The sequence below is a fragment of the Cibotium barometz genome, chromosome 66 (assembly GCF_041138505.1).
Source record: "Cibotium barometz isolate CiBa-2024 chromosome 66, ASM4113850v1, whole genome shotgun sequence".
Taxonomy (NCBI): domain Eukaryota; kingdom Viridiplantae; phylum Streptophyta; class Polypodiopsida; order Cyatheales; family Cibotiaceae; genus Cibotium; species Cibotium barometz.
Window position 1 is genome coordinate 13,915,240 of NC_141111.1, and position 17,446 is coordinate 13,932,685.

Below are 17,446 nucleotides of genomic sequence, written 5' to 3' on the forward strand. Positions count from 1 at the left end.
TACAAGCATGGATTCAATGGAGCACAAATATGATGGCCACCTATGGACAAGAGCAAATACTAGGTTGCATATTGAAAAGTAGATTGTAGATTGAGAAGTATTGTTGTAGATGAAAGAAATAAGGCTTTTCCAATTAGGGTTGGCTATAACACTATCTTTCTATTAAAGAGGAAGTTAATGTATAATTTCTTCCAAGGAAGTAGGTTCTCTGGACAAGGGCTACCTAGTGCAAGGTGTTCTGTATTCAAAATGTCAAGTAGTAAGGGACAAATTCAAGTGTGGACTTGGTGAATTGAATGAGATGAAGTGGTGATAGGCACCTCTGTCTTGCATGGGTGCAATTTGATCACACACACAAAGTACATGATTGGGTCACAATGGCATGACACATTTATGCCTCATCCTAAGTGTAATAAGTTATTATATTTTTCAACTTTTTTATTTTATTAAAGATTTATTGCTAATTTACGTAATAGTAAATAGTTATCTATGTTTAATAATATACATAGTTCAAGAGTTTATGACTATTACGTGTGAGATGAAAGAGAAAGACGTGGAATCCCAAGTCCTTTTTTGGACTTTGATTAATTAAATGATGGAAAGGAGTGATCATGAAAGATTTGATTTCCATGGCTTCATGGTAGATGAAGCATAAGTTTAGGTTGTCTCTGCCAAGGAGCTAGCAAACACGTGAAGGACAAATCTTGTAGAGTCTAAATATGAGAGTTGGATGGCAAGAGAGGGTCATAAGAAAAAGATATTATTATATGATGCATGTGTAGTAGACATGGCCAACTTTTTATTGCAAAGTGCAAAGCAACATGCATACATGTTAGGAAAGCACCTAGGATCTAGACTTAATCTAGAGACATTGATGGCGAGGATTGCTAATAGGAATGTTCCTCATGCAATTGAAGTGGCTCGCCTTGTGGAAGGAGCAGTTTGGTGGAACTCTAATGTATCAAGACAATTGAGTATTAGAAGGTGATAGGGAAACTGTGCTTTGCAAAAGAAGGCCATCTCATGTGGTTAATGTGGAGGATAACACTTCCCACCACCATCTCGAGTATAATTATGAAAATAAAACCAGACCGACCAAGGAGAATCTTTTACACAGAGCAAGATACAACACTTCAACATGACACACTTGTAGCATTGATGTATGTTGGATGGAAGGTGTGTTATGGTGCAGTCCATTCATCGAACACAATGGGCAATTAGGAGCACACCTTTAAATAGTAAGGTGAAATGCCTTGGGGATCATTTAAGGAACAAGGAGGACAAAGAGCAATAAAATAATCCAAAATTGTTCTACATGTGTGCCGTGTCCATGTTTCTTTTTCAAGAGAAATCACCCAAGACCAGGAGGTAACATGCCACAATTCATGCAGTTTTGCCTTGATGATGTAGTACACTCTTGGCACCCAAATAGCCACAATTCATGCAGTTTTGCCTTGATGATGTAGTACACTCTTGGCACCCAAATAGCAATATCTCACCCGTATTAGTTTTGCCTTCTATTTGGCCCATTGAGGAGGTAACAAAATTGACTCAAGAAGAGGAAAATACATTGGTCCATGCTAGATTTAGGTTGGCCACTACTACAAATGGTGTAGCTTGTGAGATGTCACTACATCTTGAAATGGAAACATCAAACATCATACGTGAAGGCACAGGGGAAGGTATTGCTAGTGCTACATCTAAGACTCATGTGAGTGAATTCAACAGGATGGAAACATGGACTCAGTTGTGAGAGAAGTGGAGTTCGAATGAAATGGCAAACATGTATTTCAAGAGAAGCAAAAAAGAAAATATATTCTACAAATGGTGTAGCTTGTGAGATGGAAACATCAAACATCATACGTGAAGGCACAGGGGAAGGTATTGCTAGTGCTACATCAAAGACTCCTGTGAGTGAATTCAATAGGATGGACATGGACTCAATTGGGAGAGAAGTGGAGTTCGAATGAAATGGCAAACATGTATTTCAAGAGAAGCAAAAAAGAAAATATATTCTACATTAACAATGGACTGAGAAGTACTGATTGAGTATAAATATGAGATATTTGACAAAGAAGCAGATGAAATAGATAGGAAGTCTTATGAAGTGTATATACAGTCTCAACCTTGGTGTACATGGCCAGAAATGTCTACAAGGGAAAAAGTCTTATGTGGCATGCAAACACATTTTCTACATATTCATGCAAGTTTTGGGGCTTCAACAGAATGAAACATGTTTATACACTAGCCAAAGATACCCAATCATAATGTGAGGGAAGCTCTCTCCCGCCCGGATCTATCCGTGATATGGATCTTGGGTCATAACTCTATCTCGTCCAGGGGCCTATCCGTGATTTTGCACTTGGTGAAACAGAGACAATCTACTCTTATGTACTTACGCTTGGATTTTTTTTTGGATAATGTAGAGCTGATATTGCAACACTTATAGTTGAATAATTTTTTGGATAACATTAGCCTTGTTATTATTATTTTGATTATGTACATCTATCCACTTGCCTACCATGTTTTTTCAATACGAAAATAATATATTTTCCTCGAATGTTATGTACATCTATCCACTTTTCAATACGAAAATAATATATTTTCTTCGAATGTTCCGTGGTATTAATATTTATTTGGATAACATAAGCCTTGTTATTAGGTTTTTGATTATGTAGATCTAGATATTCATTTGACATTACCATGTTTTTTCAATATGCAAAAATATATTTGCTTCAAAGGTGCCATGGTGTTAAATAATGTTTATTGAATTGAGGGATCCTATAAAAATATTTGGAAGAAAAACATGAGGACTTCCTCAAAAGCTCGCTAGATGCTCTATAAAAAGCTCGTGAAAAAAATTCCCCACTCTTATGTGGCTTTTGCAAAGAGGAAGCAGTGCTAACTAAAGATAGAGGCTTATGTGTATAGAATTTCTATTCGAGCTCATCTTGCACTGTAAGGACATGGTGTCTAAGAGTAAAGTCTACCTACTACATGTGTTGACCTTGTTATTTACTAGTTAGAAACTTAACATGTAGCCTTCTTTAATAACAATATTTGCTTGTTAGAGGTGTGATTTTTTAGTGAGCTTTCAAGCTAAAATGGTGATGTTTGGAAGTTCACCATTCTTTAAGTCTTTAATGTTTCTATTCATCATATATACATGCTAATACTGCTAAGCTCATAAAAAATATCTTACAAAGTAGCTTTATAAACTTAACTTTTATCGAACCTTTAAAAAAAACTGTGTTTTTTTTTTTTTGCTGCAATTGACATGTTATATGCTCATTAGTCTTGTTTTGATCAATTTGAGTATATGAACATATTTGTGTGAGTCTTGAGAAATTAAAACCATTTTGGGTTTTGGCCTATGGACCTCAAAAGCCAAAAGAAGACTAGAATCCATAATTGAAAATGTTTTTTAAACTGCAAAAAATCACAAATTTGACTATTGCATGCTTGCCTTTCTTGATGCTCACAAGCCCAAAAAGCCCAACACGGGCTTAACTTCTTTCTCAAAGCTCACCTACATATGGTGGTTGTTAGAGTAGTAAGAGATGAGTTAAGGTGGTTGCATACTCGTAAAAATTGAGCAATGTGCCAGCCTCCTGGAGCTTTTCTAGCACAAGCAACATCCCTTGCAAAGTAGAGCTATATATTATGCTCGCAAGAAATCTCGTATAAAACAGTTGGAATTTTGGCTGTTTTGCCCAACTACTGGCCTCTTCACATGAGCCCAATGTAGCATTAGAGTGTGAAAACGTTTTGATGTTCTAACTTCATTTTTGAGGGCAAATGCAAGAGTCATGCAGGAGGAGTGACCATGTTGAAGCTGAAGCTCATCCCCAGATTTGCTGGTCTTCTTTCGGGGACTTCTCCCCAGCCTGGGAAGCTTTTCAGGAGGAGCCTCGCTTCAGCAGGCGGTGGTGGCGACGATGGTGATTTCTTCACCCAGTATTTGTCAGAGGCGCCAGCCACAGATGATCGCACCCAGCAGAACAGGCGCCCATCTCCAAATTCAGGGTTTGGCAGACAGGGCCCTCGTTTTGGTGGCCGCGGTGGTGGCCCTATGGGAGGCGGCCGCGGTGGGCGTGGCGGTGGCGGCTTCATGGGGCGAGGCGGCCGTGGTGGTGCTACCCGCCCTGGGCCCCGTGGCTCTAGCGATCGCTTCCGCCCAGACGATATTGATGATGAACACCTTGCTGCCCCCGTGGCTGTGACAGAAGAGGATTTGAAGCTGAAGCAAGAGCTTGACCAAAAGCGTGCACAGGGTCGAATGGAAGAGAAGAAAATAGACGAAGCTGACGAGGATGAAGAGGAAGAAGAGGAAGTGAAGAGCATCTACACAGGTTTCATAGATCCCAAGTATGATGACGTTGTTAAGGAGCATAGAATGCAGCTTAAACGCCTCAGATACAAGGATAAGGCCTTCATTCCGAGTAAGTTTGATGGCGAAGATGACGAGGAGGATCTTAGTTATCTAGATAGGGACAGTAGTGATGATGAGAAGAAGAAGAAGGGGAGGAGGAGGCCAGGTGCCGTGGATGCAAAAGGGCGGGCGGTGATGACTTGGGGTGATGAAGAAAGCGGTACAGATGATGAGGTGGATGCAGAGGAATGGGAACAAATGAATGACATGGACAACCAGGAATTTGAGAAGCATCTTAGGCACAGAGAACATGGCAAGCAGTTGCGGAAAGAGTACGAGGCGCGAATTGAAGCACTGGGAGAGAAAGCAGAGGACCTCGAGGAAGTGAAGAAAGTGCAAAATCTTATGATGAAGAAGTGGAGGGCGCACTATCTGATGCCGAGGATGGTTACACCCAAGGAGAAGGAGGAGATGTGGGAGAAACATAAGGAGGATCCGGAGAAGTGGACAGTGGAGAAGCTGGCAGAGGAGTATAATGTCTGCAAGGCTCGTGTTCATGCCATTTTGTTTTTATGGGATATTCGGAAACAAGGAGGGGAGAGACAGACTGCAGAGGAGGAAACCAAAGTATACTTGGACAGTCTATGCTTGTATGTTCTCTTGCCATTGTTTTACTTCTGTTCTGTCTGATTAACAGAAAGTTTTTAACATTTTTACTCAAGGCCCAGACAGGTTCCAAGAAGCAACATCCACTCTTTTGACTCTTTCATCTGCAGTACTGCTTTTGGATTTTGCAAAGAGATTCTTGGTGATCCATCTGAGCATTGAATGGGGATTGTCCAGTGGCTTCTGTATATCAAGAGTTTTCAGTGAGAGGTTTCTCAATTTGTGCTTTTTAGGGTTCTCATCAATGGCTGGTATATTTCATCAGGAAGTGCTTGACCAGTGGCAAGTAATGCTGGAACAGAAGCTTCATTAGGAGATACATTTGTAGGTTCTCGTGCTGACAAGATGAGGGTGCATGTTAACTTCAAAATAGGTCTGAGAGCTTCATTCTAGTTCTTAAGGCATCCAGTAGCTATGGTCCGAGACGACCTAAGTTTGTCTGTAGTTTTGTTGAGTATCCATTTGAATGCTATGTAGCTGAGGACAGCTACAGCCTTAGGGAGGTGAATGTGACACCCGAGTACAGGGTGCCCCAGACAGCCATGTGGGTGGCGAACAGGCCCACACTGCAAGTGGACACACTGATGTTACGACACTAGCCACCTCATTTCTCATTCATGCAGCCTGCAGCTCACCAGCTCACCTGTCTTCCTCAGATTGTGAGCAGTCTGGTGTGCAGCAATAGTCATCATCGAGCTTCCTCTTCCCTCCTCAGCCAGCCTTTGTGCTTCAGACAGAGGCTCTTGTGCAACTTGGATTGTATGGGAAACAGTCTATATGAGATTTAGGGTTTCCTCTTATCTTTCACCCTTGAGCTATTTGGCAGGCTTTGTCAATAGAGTTTTTTCTCAACAAATTAGAGTATAGTAGTTTAGTTATCTACCTTGCTTGTGTTTGTGGTCAAAATGTTAAGCTGTTTATTCAAAAATTTCTAAGTAGATAGGTCTTACATCATCAAACCTTAAATTGGCTACAATCTATGCCTAGGGACCATTGGACATTGTGTTAGATCTAAGAGAGGAGCTCAAATCTCGGAACCATTTAACTATTAATATGATTAAGACATAACAACCATGCACAAACCACAATAACCATAAACTCGAAAATGGAGAATACATTGGGATTGGAATGGGCTGACCTCCCCTTTGAGATGTTTTTATATTGTTTAAGGGAGTATTTTGTACAAACTTAGAGGGCTACCACCAAACTTCCAAATCAACCTACAAGGATAATTATTCCAACATGAAATACATCTCAAGGAGTAGATGGGTCAAACTATCGAGGTCTCCTCCAAGAGCCAAATCTCAAGGTATTCTTCTCACTAGGAACACACCTTGGGTCACCACTTCGTATTTGCCCAAAGATCCCTATCTCCACTTGGCTACCAATCTCAAAGGATGTGAACCAAGCTTAAATCCACAAGGCAATGTATCTTTTTACAAGGTGTCCTTGGGAGCATCTCGGTTCTCTAAAGCTTTACAAACCCACCCACCCCCTTCCCCCCCCCCCCCCCCCCCCTTCCTTGCCCGCGCTCTCCCCCCCACTTTGTTGTCGATCTCATATACAAAAGGGTCTTCAAGGTGGTGTTGAAAAGAGTAGCCTCCATATTAGTGGTTGAAGGAAAGAACCTCCTTATGAAGCACCTCAAATGGCCCCTCACCCCAGGGTTAAGCATAGAGAAGTTTCTCCTTGCATATTGCCAAGACAATTAGGTAGACTAGGTGCTATGTATAGTCTATGTGATTGTTACGTCCCTAATCCCTAAGGAGGGTTAACAAGTCTAACTTCAAGTTAGGTTCTGGTTAACTAGGGATTGTGGGTTAGGCATCTTATGGGGAGGTTAGTAATATTTGAGGCATGGGCTATTGATGGCTCTTGATACATAGGAGGCTTATTGTCACATGCACTCTGCACTGTAGTGCATGGTGACAAACTGGCTCATCATCATCAGTGCAACATTGTAACAATATTAGTACCATTGAGGATGATATTTGTCGTACGCCGTGACCCCATTGTAATCCTCAGTCCAGGAGAAGTCAGGCACGAGCTACGTAGGTCATTCTCAGCCATAGCAAGTTAGTCAGTTAGTCTAAGTCCCTTAACCCACGTAAAGAGACGCATTCATGCATATACAGTCAGTAGAAACCTTAGGGTTTGCATTAGAAAGCATCCTGCATATAGCACATCATTCATGCATAGCATCTAGACCATTGCAGGAACCCATATATCATCCAGTATTTATCAGGATATTTACTAGGATATTTATATTTTATGCATTATTTATGGACATGAGCAGTCGGCCAGCTTTGTAGCCAGCTGACTCGCTCTTGTGGTCCATATAAATAGATCAGTAGCATATTCATTCATTCATTCAATCATAAATCAACATTGAGCATTCAAGCGCTTGCATGTTCAGCACAAGGAGCAAAGCGATTGCGGTTTCAGCCACCAGCCCTCAGCGTTTGTCTCCTACAGCCATAGGCGCCTCAAATGCATGAGCATTCAGCACTTCTTCATCAGCAAAACGCATTAGTTCAGCATTTAGCCAACAGTTCACCTTCCGTTTTCTGCATCCATACAGTTTTCAGCATTCATCATCTCATCATTTTGCTTTGGTGAAGGTAAAACGCAGCATGCATACTCAGTCTAGAACAGTGCCAAACAGCCCCTCTCTTAGCCTCAGCTTTGCATCCCTCTCTCATTCCATTGGGAAGAGTGCATGGGCTCAAGATTGGGCATCTTTGGTGTTTCTACAGCAGTGTACAGTTTAGTCCTACACTTGGTCTTCAGAGGTCTTGCGATTGGCTTATCGTCAGTCACACCGTCAGTCTCTTCAAAGATAATAAAGCAAATACTATCTCGGCGGGATAGGGGGGCCTTCAGTGGGTAATTCGGAACCCCATACGGTGTACAGTTCTCATCTCTCTCTCTCTCTCTCTCTCTCTCTCTCTCTCATATCTCTCTAAAGTTTGAAGTATTAAAGTGGATTGCTAAACTCGCGAAACTCAGGATACAGAAGACGGTGTGAGCATTTGTGTGACAGGATCCTCCAATACGAATACTTCCGCTGCATGTTACATTGGTATCAGATTCAACTTGTCCGCACACACCGTATCTTAGCGTGAGGGCATCCTTAGATAGTCAGATTGCGTCCCGGCACGACCACCGGCTTCAGCATTATGTCTACAGAAGAGAGTACTCATCAGCCGGAAGACGTCTCCCCTAAAGGAGACCTTGCTCTTCCGACTACCGCAGACACCATAGCTCTTCTTAAAGCTCAGAACCAGAGCATCTCCAACTTTTGGAGGCAGCAACAGCATGTCCTCCTCCACCTCGAGCAGCCCCCGACTACATCTCCCTCTTCTTTCAGATGGAACAACAGAGAGAAGAGGAGGCCCGAAGGAGAGAAGAAAAAGCAGAAGCAAAATTAAGAAAGCAACAAGAAAAAGCAGAAAGACGAGACTATGAGGAAGCCCAACGCAGAATTGACGAAGATTGGCGTCGGGCTGAGCTCGTCGCTTGGGAGCACCAACGAGTGCTCGATCGAGAACGTATGTTACTCGAGCACCAAAGGGAAAAGGAGGCCATTCATCTTAGATACAAGCACCTCTCTTCATTAGCATCCCCTGCCTTAAGTGCCACCAGCCAGCAGTCCACAGCATCAACTACCGTCATTCGCATTCAACCAAATTTCAGTAAGTATGATAGTAAGTGTGATCATTTAGCAGTTAATCAGTTTATTCATCAATGTACTGCTCATTTTCCATTAGCTAGGATCATAGATCCTCAGGATAGAGTCCATGTAGCGGCTCCCCATCACTTGGTGGCAGCATTGGTCTAATCTTTATACAGACCAGACCACAGGTGTCACAGCTTTTAGCTGAACTACATTTGTCCATGACCTGAAGACCAGATTCCTCCTCCCCCAGTACATGACCGGTCTGGGAGATGAGTTCTATGGACTCAGACAGAACAGATCCCCAGTGCTTCAGTTTTCCTGCAAGGTTATTACTTTAGCATAGCAGTTAGGGCTATCTGCGCAGGCCAAGGTGGAGCAATTCATTCGTGGATTGGTTCCTAACATTCGGTTCACAGTTCGTAACTTTGAACCCAGTACATATGACCGGGCTTTGACTCTCGCTCAAAATGAAGAAATGAAGATGAATGGAGGCAAGCCCAAGCAGTTATCCCAGTCCAGTATCAAACCCCAACCGGGGAAGGGTAATCCGTCTTCAAAAGACACAAAGACAGACAACAGTCCTAGCTCTAGTTTAGGGGGTAAGGAATCCAAGCCTAAGAAAACCCTTGAGGAAAAGGCTAAAGCAGGCATCATTGGAGGCTATCTTCTTCCTCCAAAGGAGCAAAGACAGTATCATTTAGAAAACCGATGTTTTTTCTGTCATACCATTGGGCATGGTAAGAAGGATTGTCCAAAAAGACAAGCGGAGCAAGTCTCCAAAGAGCCTTCTGCCACAGTTGCCGCAGTATCCCCCGCTTCTCCAGACCCGCTTTCCACCACCATTGCGGTTCAGATCTTACCTTCTATGCATCCCATGCCATCCGTGGTACTTGATGCTAAGCAAGAGGATGAAGCTACAACCACACAGAAAAGCCTGATCTGAGCTTATGGCTTTGCCAAGGGCCACCAATTCAAAATCCTTTTTGACATGGGCAGTTATGAGAATGCCATCTCTCCCCAGTTCACTACTGTAACTCGTGGTGAGTGCCCGGGGGACTAGGGCCTTTGACACACTTGTTGATACCATCAATGCATATTAAAACATTTAAACATAAAAGCTGGACAAAACATCCATAAATGCTGAAAATGGAGCTTGCACGGCTCATGGGCATGGTCGGCTGAACCAGAATTAGGGGCAACAGCAGGCGCAAGTAGGAGGACCAGTCGGCTGCGCATCATGAACAAGGAGGACCAGTCAGCTGCGCATCATGAACAAGGAGAAGTCGGCCCCATTAAAGGGGCATTAATGAGTTTAGACCTGGCCGACCAGCAGTCGGCCAGCTCCTACATTGTCCAAGAACCTATAAATAGGCCCAAGTGCTCATCATTGTATTCATTCACTCCCTCTAGGGGTGTGGGTCATTAGGGGTCCCATAGGGGACTGTTTTGGTGAGCCACCTTTTGATGTAAGGCAGCCCATGGCTGCAGAATTAGGTACCTTTTTGTACCATAGAATATACTGAATTTTCCAGCACTTCTCTCTCTCTCTCTCTACTCTCTCTCTATATCTGCGTTTTGCATCAGATGGTTTTCCAAGAGTGTTTAGGGCTGAAAGAAGACTCCCAGAGCTTCTGCGTGTTACATTGGTATCAGAGCATCAGGCTCAGCAAAGCTAAACACTGATTCAGTCCCAGATGATGGTGTACAGGTCCAAGGTACAGGAAAGTACACAGATGCGAAGCCCAAGGCAAGGAACACAGATCGGGAAGAACTCTCAGGAGGTTTGTTGGTGGTGTTCCACAGTGCCAGAGGGGATGGCGGTTCCGTGAGCCAGATAGGTTCTCAGGTAACGGTCCCAAGGGAGGTTGATCCTCCAAGGGTGATGTGAGGGTGCTAGACTCATCTCTCAAGAATGAAGACCAAGACGGTGTTCAAAGTCAGGGCAAGAACGGATTGTGGACTAGAGGAAAACCAGATGCATAGATCTTCATCAAAGACAGAGTGGTTTAGAGAACAGGCCGGGTTTTCAGAGAAAACGGTTGCCAGGGATGGATGATGACAGAGGGACTTCGGGATAGGATTGGGATGATGACAGTCATCCAAGAGCAGGTTGGAATCTCGTCATCAAGTTTAGCAGAGGGGGATGTCATGTGCATCATAGATGCCATGGACATTCTCAGAGCTAGATCCAGAAAAGGCAACCGGATAAAGAGTATGAACCAGGTAGAAAAACCAGGATGATAGAGCACAGAGCACAGAGTACCTTTTGCAGTGTAGATTGAAGCAAGGCTTGGAGAAGAACCAAAAGGATGCTGTCGGCTGCTCATGGGCATGGTCGGCAGAATCAGAATTAGGGGCAACAGCAGGCGCAAGCAGGAGGACTAGTCGGCTGCACATCATGAACAGGGAGGAGGACTAGTCGGCTGCGCATCATGAACAAGGAGAAGTCGGCTGCATTAAAGGGGTATTAATGAGTTTAGACCTGGCCGACCAGCAGTCGGCCATCTCCTACATTGTCCAAGAACCTATAAATAGGCCCAAGTGCTCATCATTGTATTCATTCACTCCCTCTAGGAGTGTGGGTCATTAGGGTTCCCATTGGGGACTGTATTGGTGAGTTACCACCTTTTGATGTAAGGCAGCCCATGGCTGCAGAATTAGGTACCTTTTTGTACCATAGAATATACTGAATTTTCTAGCACTTCTCTCTCTCTCTCTCTCTCTCTCTACTCTCTCTCTATATCTGCGTTTTGCATCAGATGGTTTTCCAAGAGTGTTTAGGACTGAAAGAAGACTCCCAGAGCTTCTGCGTGTTACATTGGTATCAGAGCATCAGGCTCAGCAAAGCTAAACACTGATTCAGTCCCAGATGATGGTGTACAGGTCCAAGGTACAGGAAAGTACACGGATGCGAAGCCCAAGGCAAGGAACACAGATCGGGAAGAACTCTCAGGAGGTTTGTTGGTGGTGTTCCACAGTGCCAGAGGGGATGGCGGTTCTGTGAGCCAGATAGGTTCTCAAGTAACGGTCCCAAGGGAGGTCGATCCTCCAAGGGTGATGTGAGGGTGCTAGACTCATCTCTCAAGAATGAAGACCAAGACGGTGTTCAAAGTCAGGGCAAGAACGGATTGTGGACTAGAGGAAAACCAGATGCATAGATCTTCATCAAAGACAGAGTGGTTTAGAGAACTGGCCGGGTTTTCAGAGAAAACGGTTGCCAGGTGTCACCAATTGGCCGACCATTTGGTCAGATTTTGTCTCTCGTTCACTTGAGGCCAGGCCAGTGTCTCATGTGAAGAGGCCAGTATTTTGCTGACATGGACGGGAGCCAGACTGGTGCCACCCGTGTATGACCTGGACTGTGTTCGACCCATGGGACTGTCACGCCATGGAAGAGCCAGTATTCGTGCTGTGTTTTGCCTATGGGACTGTCACACCATAGGGAAACTCGTGCCTGGAACTGTGTCTTACCTATGGGACTGTCACTCCATAGGAAGACCAGGTTTTTATGTTTTTATGTCGTGCCAGTTTTGTGCCGACAGATATTTTGTACTTGTTCCATGAACGGGAGATATGTCCATGTTACTATTTGCACATGCACACATGATTTGCATGTTTGAAACTGTTTTCGCATGACTTGTATTTTTGTGTTTGCTTGCTTGACGTGTTACTTACTGAGCGGGGACGCCTGCCAGTGAGTCGTGAAGTCTGCTATGTATTCTGACGAGTTTTAGTGCATGTGAACAGGTGGTAAGTATATGGTACATGTTGTTTTTATTATTTTATTTCTAACCTTTAGTTTTATAAGGTTAAGTGTTCACTTTCACTTAAATGTGGGCACCCCCTTTGGGCACCCACTTAGGGGCCAAGGTGGGGAGCTCTACTTAAGTGAGGCCTTGGAGTTGCTTTTTGAGAAAGCGCCTTTTAGCTTTTTGGTTTGGCTCAGTCTCCTCTTTCCAATGGTGCACTTGGCTCATGGTCAACCCTGTTCGACTTTTTGCTTTTTTCTTACTTTTTGACCAAGAATGGTGCTTTTTCTTAATCAAACCTTATGCACCCTGTCCCCAAGTCTTCTTCCACCTGTTTGGTGTCCGGGCATGGGTTTCATCATGTGAAATAGAGCTAGGAGGGCCAAATAGTTAGAGAGAGAGAGAGAGAGAGAGAGAGAGAGAGAGAGAGAGAGAGAGAGAGAGAGAAAGCAGTAGAGCTCAAGTATGACAGAGAGATTGCACAACTTGAATGGTGTAAGAATGAAGGACCCAAGTACATGCTTTTATAGGCACCAAGGCCTTATCTTTTGACTCTAAATAAGAGCGTGTTCACACCTAGTGTGTTCAAAATATCCAACAAACCTCCCTTCAGAGTGATGGTGGAGTTGCATGCATTACCTTCAATAGTCGCGTACACCAACACAAGCAAAGACACAAGACATGGCCCTCGCTTTAAACTTAGAGGCCAGTAAGCATGGCTTAAAGACCAGTGAGCATGGCTCAAAAGGCTTAGAGGCTCAACAAGCATGGTCTTTGCGAAAGACTTAGAGGTCAGGTCTTGCTCGGGGGACAAAGACAGCCTACATTGGCATCCCAAAACAAACCCCCTTCGCTCAAATGAGGGGTAGAAAGGGAATGATGGGGAGGAGCCTTCTATAGAAACAAGGTGTTACAAAATCCAAAATAGATAACTTAGATTTTGGGAGACTACCTGGGCAGAGAATCCAAGACTCTGAAGTCCGGTCTCCTAGGCAGAGATCGCAGATGACACAGCAGCCTACCTTGTTGGAGATGTTGGGAATCTCTAGAGATTCGTGGAGGCGATCGAGATTTTTTGCCGTGCATCAAGAGCGCATATCAATTGGCACAAGTCGTGTGGTTTTTGTGTAGGCTTTGCACCCGTCTCGACTTGGTGACCAGTTGAGGCTTTCCAATGGATCCTGAGGGGCACTCCAGTCCGCTACCTCAGTTGCCACGTTGGCATTGATCTCTCTCCCGAGTAGCAGCTCGCTCCGCTTCTTGTGAGTAGTCGAAAGAAGCTTTTATATTGGAGCTCGGCGAGGCTATCCCTACCAGGCAGAGTGGTGGTGGCGAACCAGGTACTGCTTGCCACCATGTGGTACATCACTTTGTGTTGGGCTTTTTCTCGGGCATTTCTTGGCCAGGTACAATGTTTGATCGAGAACTTCTTGTGGGCCGGAAGTGACGGGAGGCCAGCCAGGGCCAAGGTGGCATGGAGAGTGATCATTCAGCCACGTAGCAGAGGGGGGCTTGGCTTCACCGATCCCGCTATACAGAGCTGTGCCTTGCTACGCAAGTTGATTATCAGAGGACTCCTACCTGGTGGTGAGTCTTAGAAGGATTTCCTCTTGGCCGGGATTTCAGCCCGCACTCCAAGCCTTGGAGGCCCGTGGCCACAGAGATGCGAGCCTGTGGTTTTAGCCTTGCCTTTGAGGACAGATTTGCTTCGTGCTTGGGATCATCTCAGGCCAGCCCTCAGACAGAATGTTCCAGTGGCCTCAGAGGAGCAGCTTCGGCAGCCTTTGGTCTGGAACCCTCTGATCTGTTTACACAGTGGCCGCCCGACCACATATATCTTGGGGCGCCTTGAGCATGGGACCAACTATGTCTCTCGGAGATTGGATTGCACACATACTGTCACGTGCACACCCATCAAGTGTACGAGTGACATGGCATCATTAAGCATCCATAAACATTTAGCAGGACATTTAAGCATTATTCATGCATTTTTCAGCATATGCAAAAATGTGTTTGGGGCTGTTTCAGCGCAATATCAGTACATTAGCCATCTTCAGCACATAAAGGCATTTAGAGCATTCATGGCATCAAGTCGGGGCTGTTATGATCAGCCGACAGCATCCATGAGCATTTATTGCAGGTCATGGAGTCTAGATACCTGGCTGACAGCAGTTTATCTGCCCGACCAGCAGCACTCACCCATATATAAGCCATCGCGTCATTTCAGCATGGGGATATCTACTTCTCTTCAGCGTTTCCTTCCTAGGAGACAAGGGAAGTCAGTGGGACAGCAGTTTACTCAGCATATAGTGATCTAATCAGCATATTCAGCAGTATTCAGTCATCCTCCTCCTCCTACATCGTGGGAAGCCGGCAGCCAATTGGTGGACCTCAGCATTGGAACAAGGAACAGTCCTCATCATCAGCCTTCATCATATCCCTCTCATCCTGAGAAGGATCGTCATCTAGGACAACATCATAGATCTGTTTATAGATGTTCATTGTAACCATTCATTTTAATATAGTTGCATTGCATTGACAACTTTGTCTTATCTCTTAAGCATCATTAAGTGAAGCTTAGTGTAGCCTAAGGTTGTGATTACTACGATCAATCGCTGCATGTCACACAGGCAGTTACCTCAGGAGGAGCAGGAGAGAGGACTGACAGGGATCCGGGGTAGAGACAGGCTCAGCATCGACATTGACTCTGCTATTCCTCAGGAGTGGCTGACTCCTATTCCCGACCCGAGTCCCCCGATATGGCTCGGTGTGTTTACCAGACCCGATATCCTTGTGGCGGTCCATGGAGCAGATGAGGACAATGGTCTGCTTACTTTTTCTATTGGATCCCATGGCAGCCTACAGAGATTAGAGCACCCCTTGGAGGATTTCAGAGGCTGCTGCTTGCAAACGGTGAGGGTGATTGGTTTTCGGGCACGAGAATGGCACATAGATCCAACACCAGCCAAGGTGGCCAGGGAGAGACTATGGCGGCTATGGATTTGGGAGAGCCGACCTCTCACACGGCTGTAGTGGGAACCTGGAGAGTGGACTTGGCATGATCCCGCAGCTCGGGAGGAGACTCAAGATGCCCCCTTCTTTGCATATACAGCGCGGCTTGGCCGCAAGATCCAGATGCATGAGATAGATGGCACATCGTCAGTAGCCGCACATTGGCGGTCTCAGGGCCTATCACAACGCTTCCTTTTAGATTTCTGGAAGAGGCTTTGGGACAGCTATCGGCCGAGGAAGATCACTCTCTTTCTTTGGCTGTTGGCACACAGAAGTTTGGCGGTCGTTACTTGGTTGGCAGTTGGAGGTCAATCAGCAGCTTGCCCGAGGTGCGGCCACCACCAGGAGGCCCAGCGACATTGCCTTTGAGATTTGTAGTAGCATAGTAGCCTGGAGGCTGGCACCTCTGGCATGCTAGATGCAGTGAGGCCATCGAGGGTACCCACACTCCGCCGGCTGAGACCATCAGGAGCATATGGCTCGATATCATTCACACCCTTCGCGGTCAATGGGGGAAGCTGCAAGGAGGTTCTGACCGCATGTGGGGAAGGTCCTAGCTGTTTGGGACCCATTGCAGGTGTTTTGCAATTGAGTGTTGAAGTGTTTCCTTGCTGCTTAGTGCTTCATTTGTCCATGCTAACATATTCAAGGCTTGATTGGACAATGCGAAGTGTACGATAGTTTTCCTCGACGATGTCTTTGTTTTCTGTAGGACCTTTGTTACACCCTTGGCGTGGATTGGCCATGGGGTATGGTTATTACTCTATGGGTCATGTAAGATGTAACACTGGTTAGCAGTTGGCTATTGGGAGAGTCAGTTAATGATCCCATAAAAATAGGTTCCATACTAGTGCCTGGGGCCTATTTGAGTGAGTGTTGTGTACATTTTGAGCCAGTGGGGCGTGGGTCTGGATATTGAGTGCTCTGTGGTTCGTGCATGGTCACACATGGTTGTAATAACCTTGACGAGCCGTTGGAGCAACTGTTGGAGCTTCTGAAGGAGAATAAGTTAAGCTCTGCTTGTATTTGAACTACATCATTGGCCTAGATGGTATTTCTTTAGAATATACAGAAGTGAGGATATTTTGGTTCGCTAGTTTCTTTAAGTACCTATTTTTCCATTTTTATGTTAGCATTAAGCCCTGTTTTTAGAGTCGCCACCTGTAAATACGTCAGTGCTTTTTTGAGGGTAAGGACCGCTGAAACCTCAACCTTCTCAATGCAGAGGTCACGAGGAGCAGCCAAGTTCTGTATATTGCATGCTAACACGATTGATGGGTGCTAGATTCCCATTGGATGTTAAGGAAATGTGACACACATGTTTATGTAAGAAGGAATACAGCTTTAGGTTTTCAAATTATTATGCAAAACGGCAAATAAATCATGTATGCAATTCTCTTTTATTCTTAATTTGGGAGATATTGTCAATTAGATTCTTAGTCTTTAACTTGTGGGCACTTGCAGTGATGAGAGTGGCAAGCCTTGTCTGCCTCCACATATGGGAGAAGACAAATGGGTCACTACCTGGAATACCAAACCGAACTACAAAATCATGCCAGCAGATTGGGAAGGCTCTGTTCGAACCGAGGAAGAAGCTATTGAAGAAGCATCTGCTAAAGAAGAAGCAATGATGCTAGAAGAGTTTGTTAGGCGATTGGAGTTCAACAAGCTTCAGGTAAATCAATCCTTTGAGTTTCCATTGGATGTAGAGCAATGTCCTTAAGGGTGGTTGCAAGCTATTGCTTGTTCATGAGACAGGCAGGGGATTAGACAGACAAGATTGGTGGATGCCCACTGATGGGCAGGAACTATTGGATAATGTTACGAATGGCTACAGATTATTGCCCGACCATTGGATAGGTGGGAATTTGGACGGGCAAGAGTGCCTGCCCATCCTTGAGGGCCAGGTTGTGGATGGTTCCCGCTGACACAGCCAGCCCTAGGTTTTACTCTCATGATATCATATGA

The 17,446-nt window shown here is 44.9% G+C and overlaps 1 protein-coding gene across 1 annotated transcript in view; it reads left to right on the plus strand.

Annotated features, from left to right (window-relative positions):
• Positions 1 to 3,776: 3,776 nt before the first annotated feature.
• Positions 3,777 to 17,446, plus strand: part of LOC147602791 (uncharacterized) — a 14,327-nt gene continuing 657 nt past the window's right edge. The window contains exons 1-2 of the mRNA XM_086797566.1: positions 3,777 to 5,022; positions 16,943 to 17,153. Coding sequence (XP_086653692.1) covers positions 3,827 to 5,022; positions 16,943 to 17,153 — 1,407 coding nt within the window. The 5' untranslated portion in view covers positions 3,777 to 3,826. The remainder of the gene's footprint in view (positions 5,023 to 16,942; positions 17,154 to 17,446) is intronic.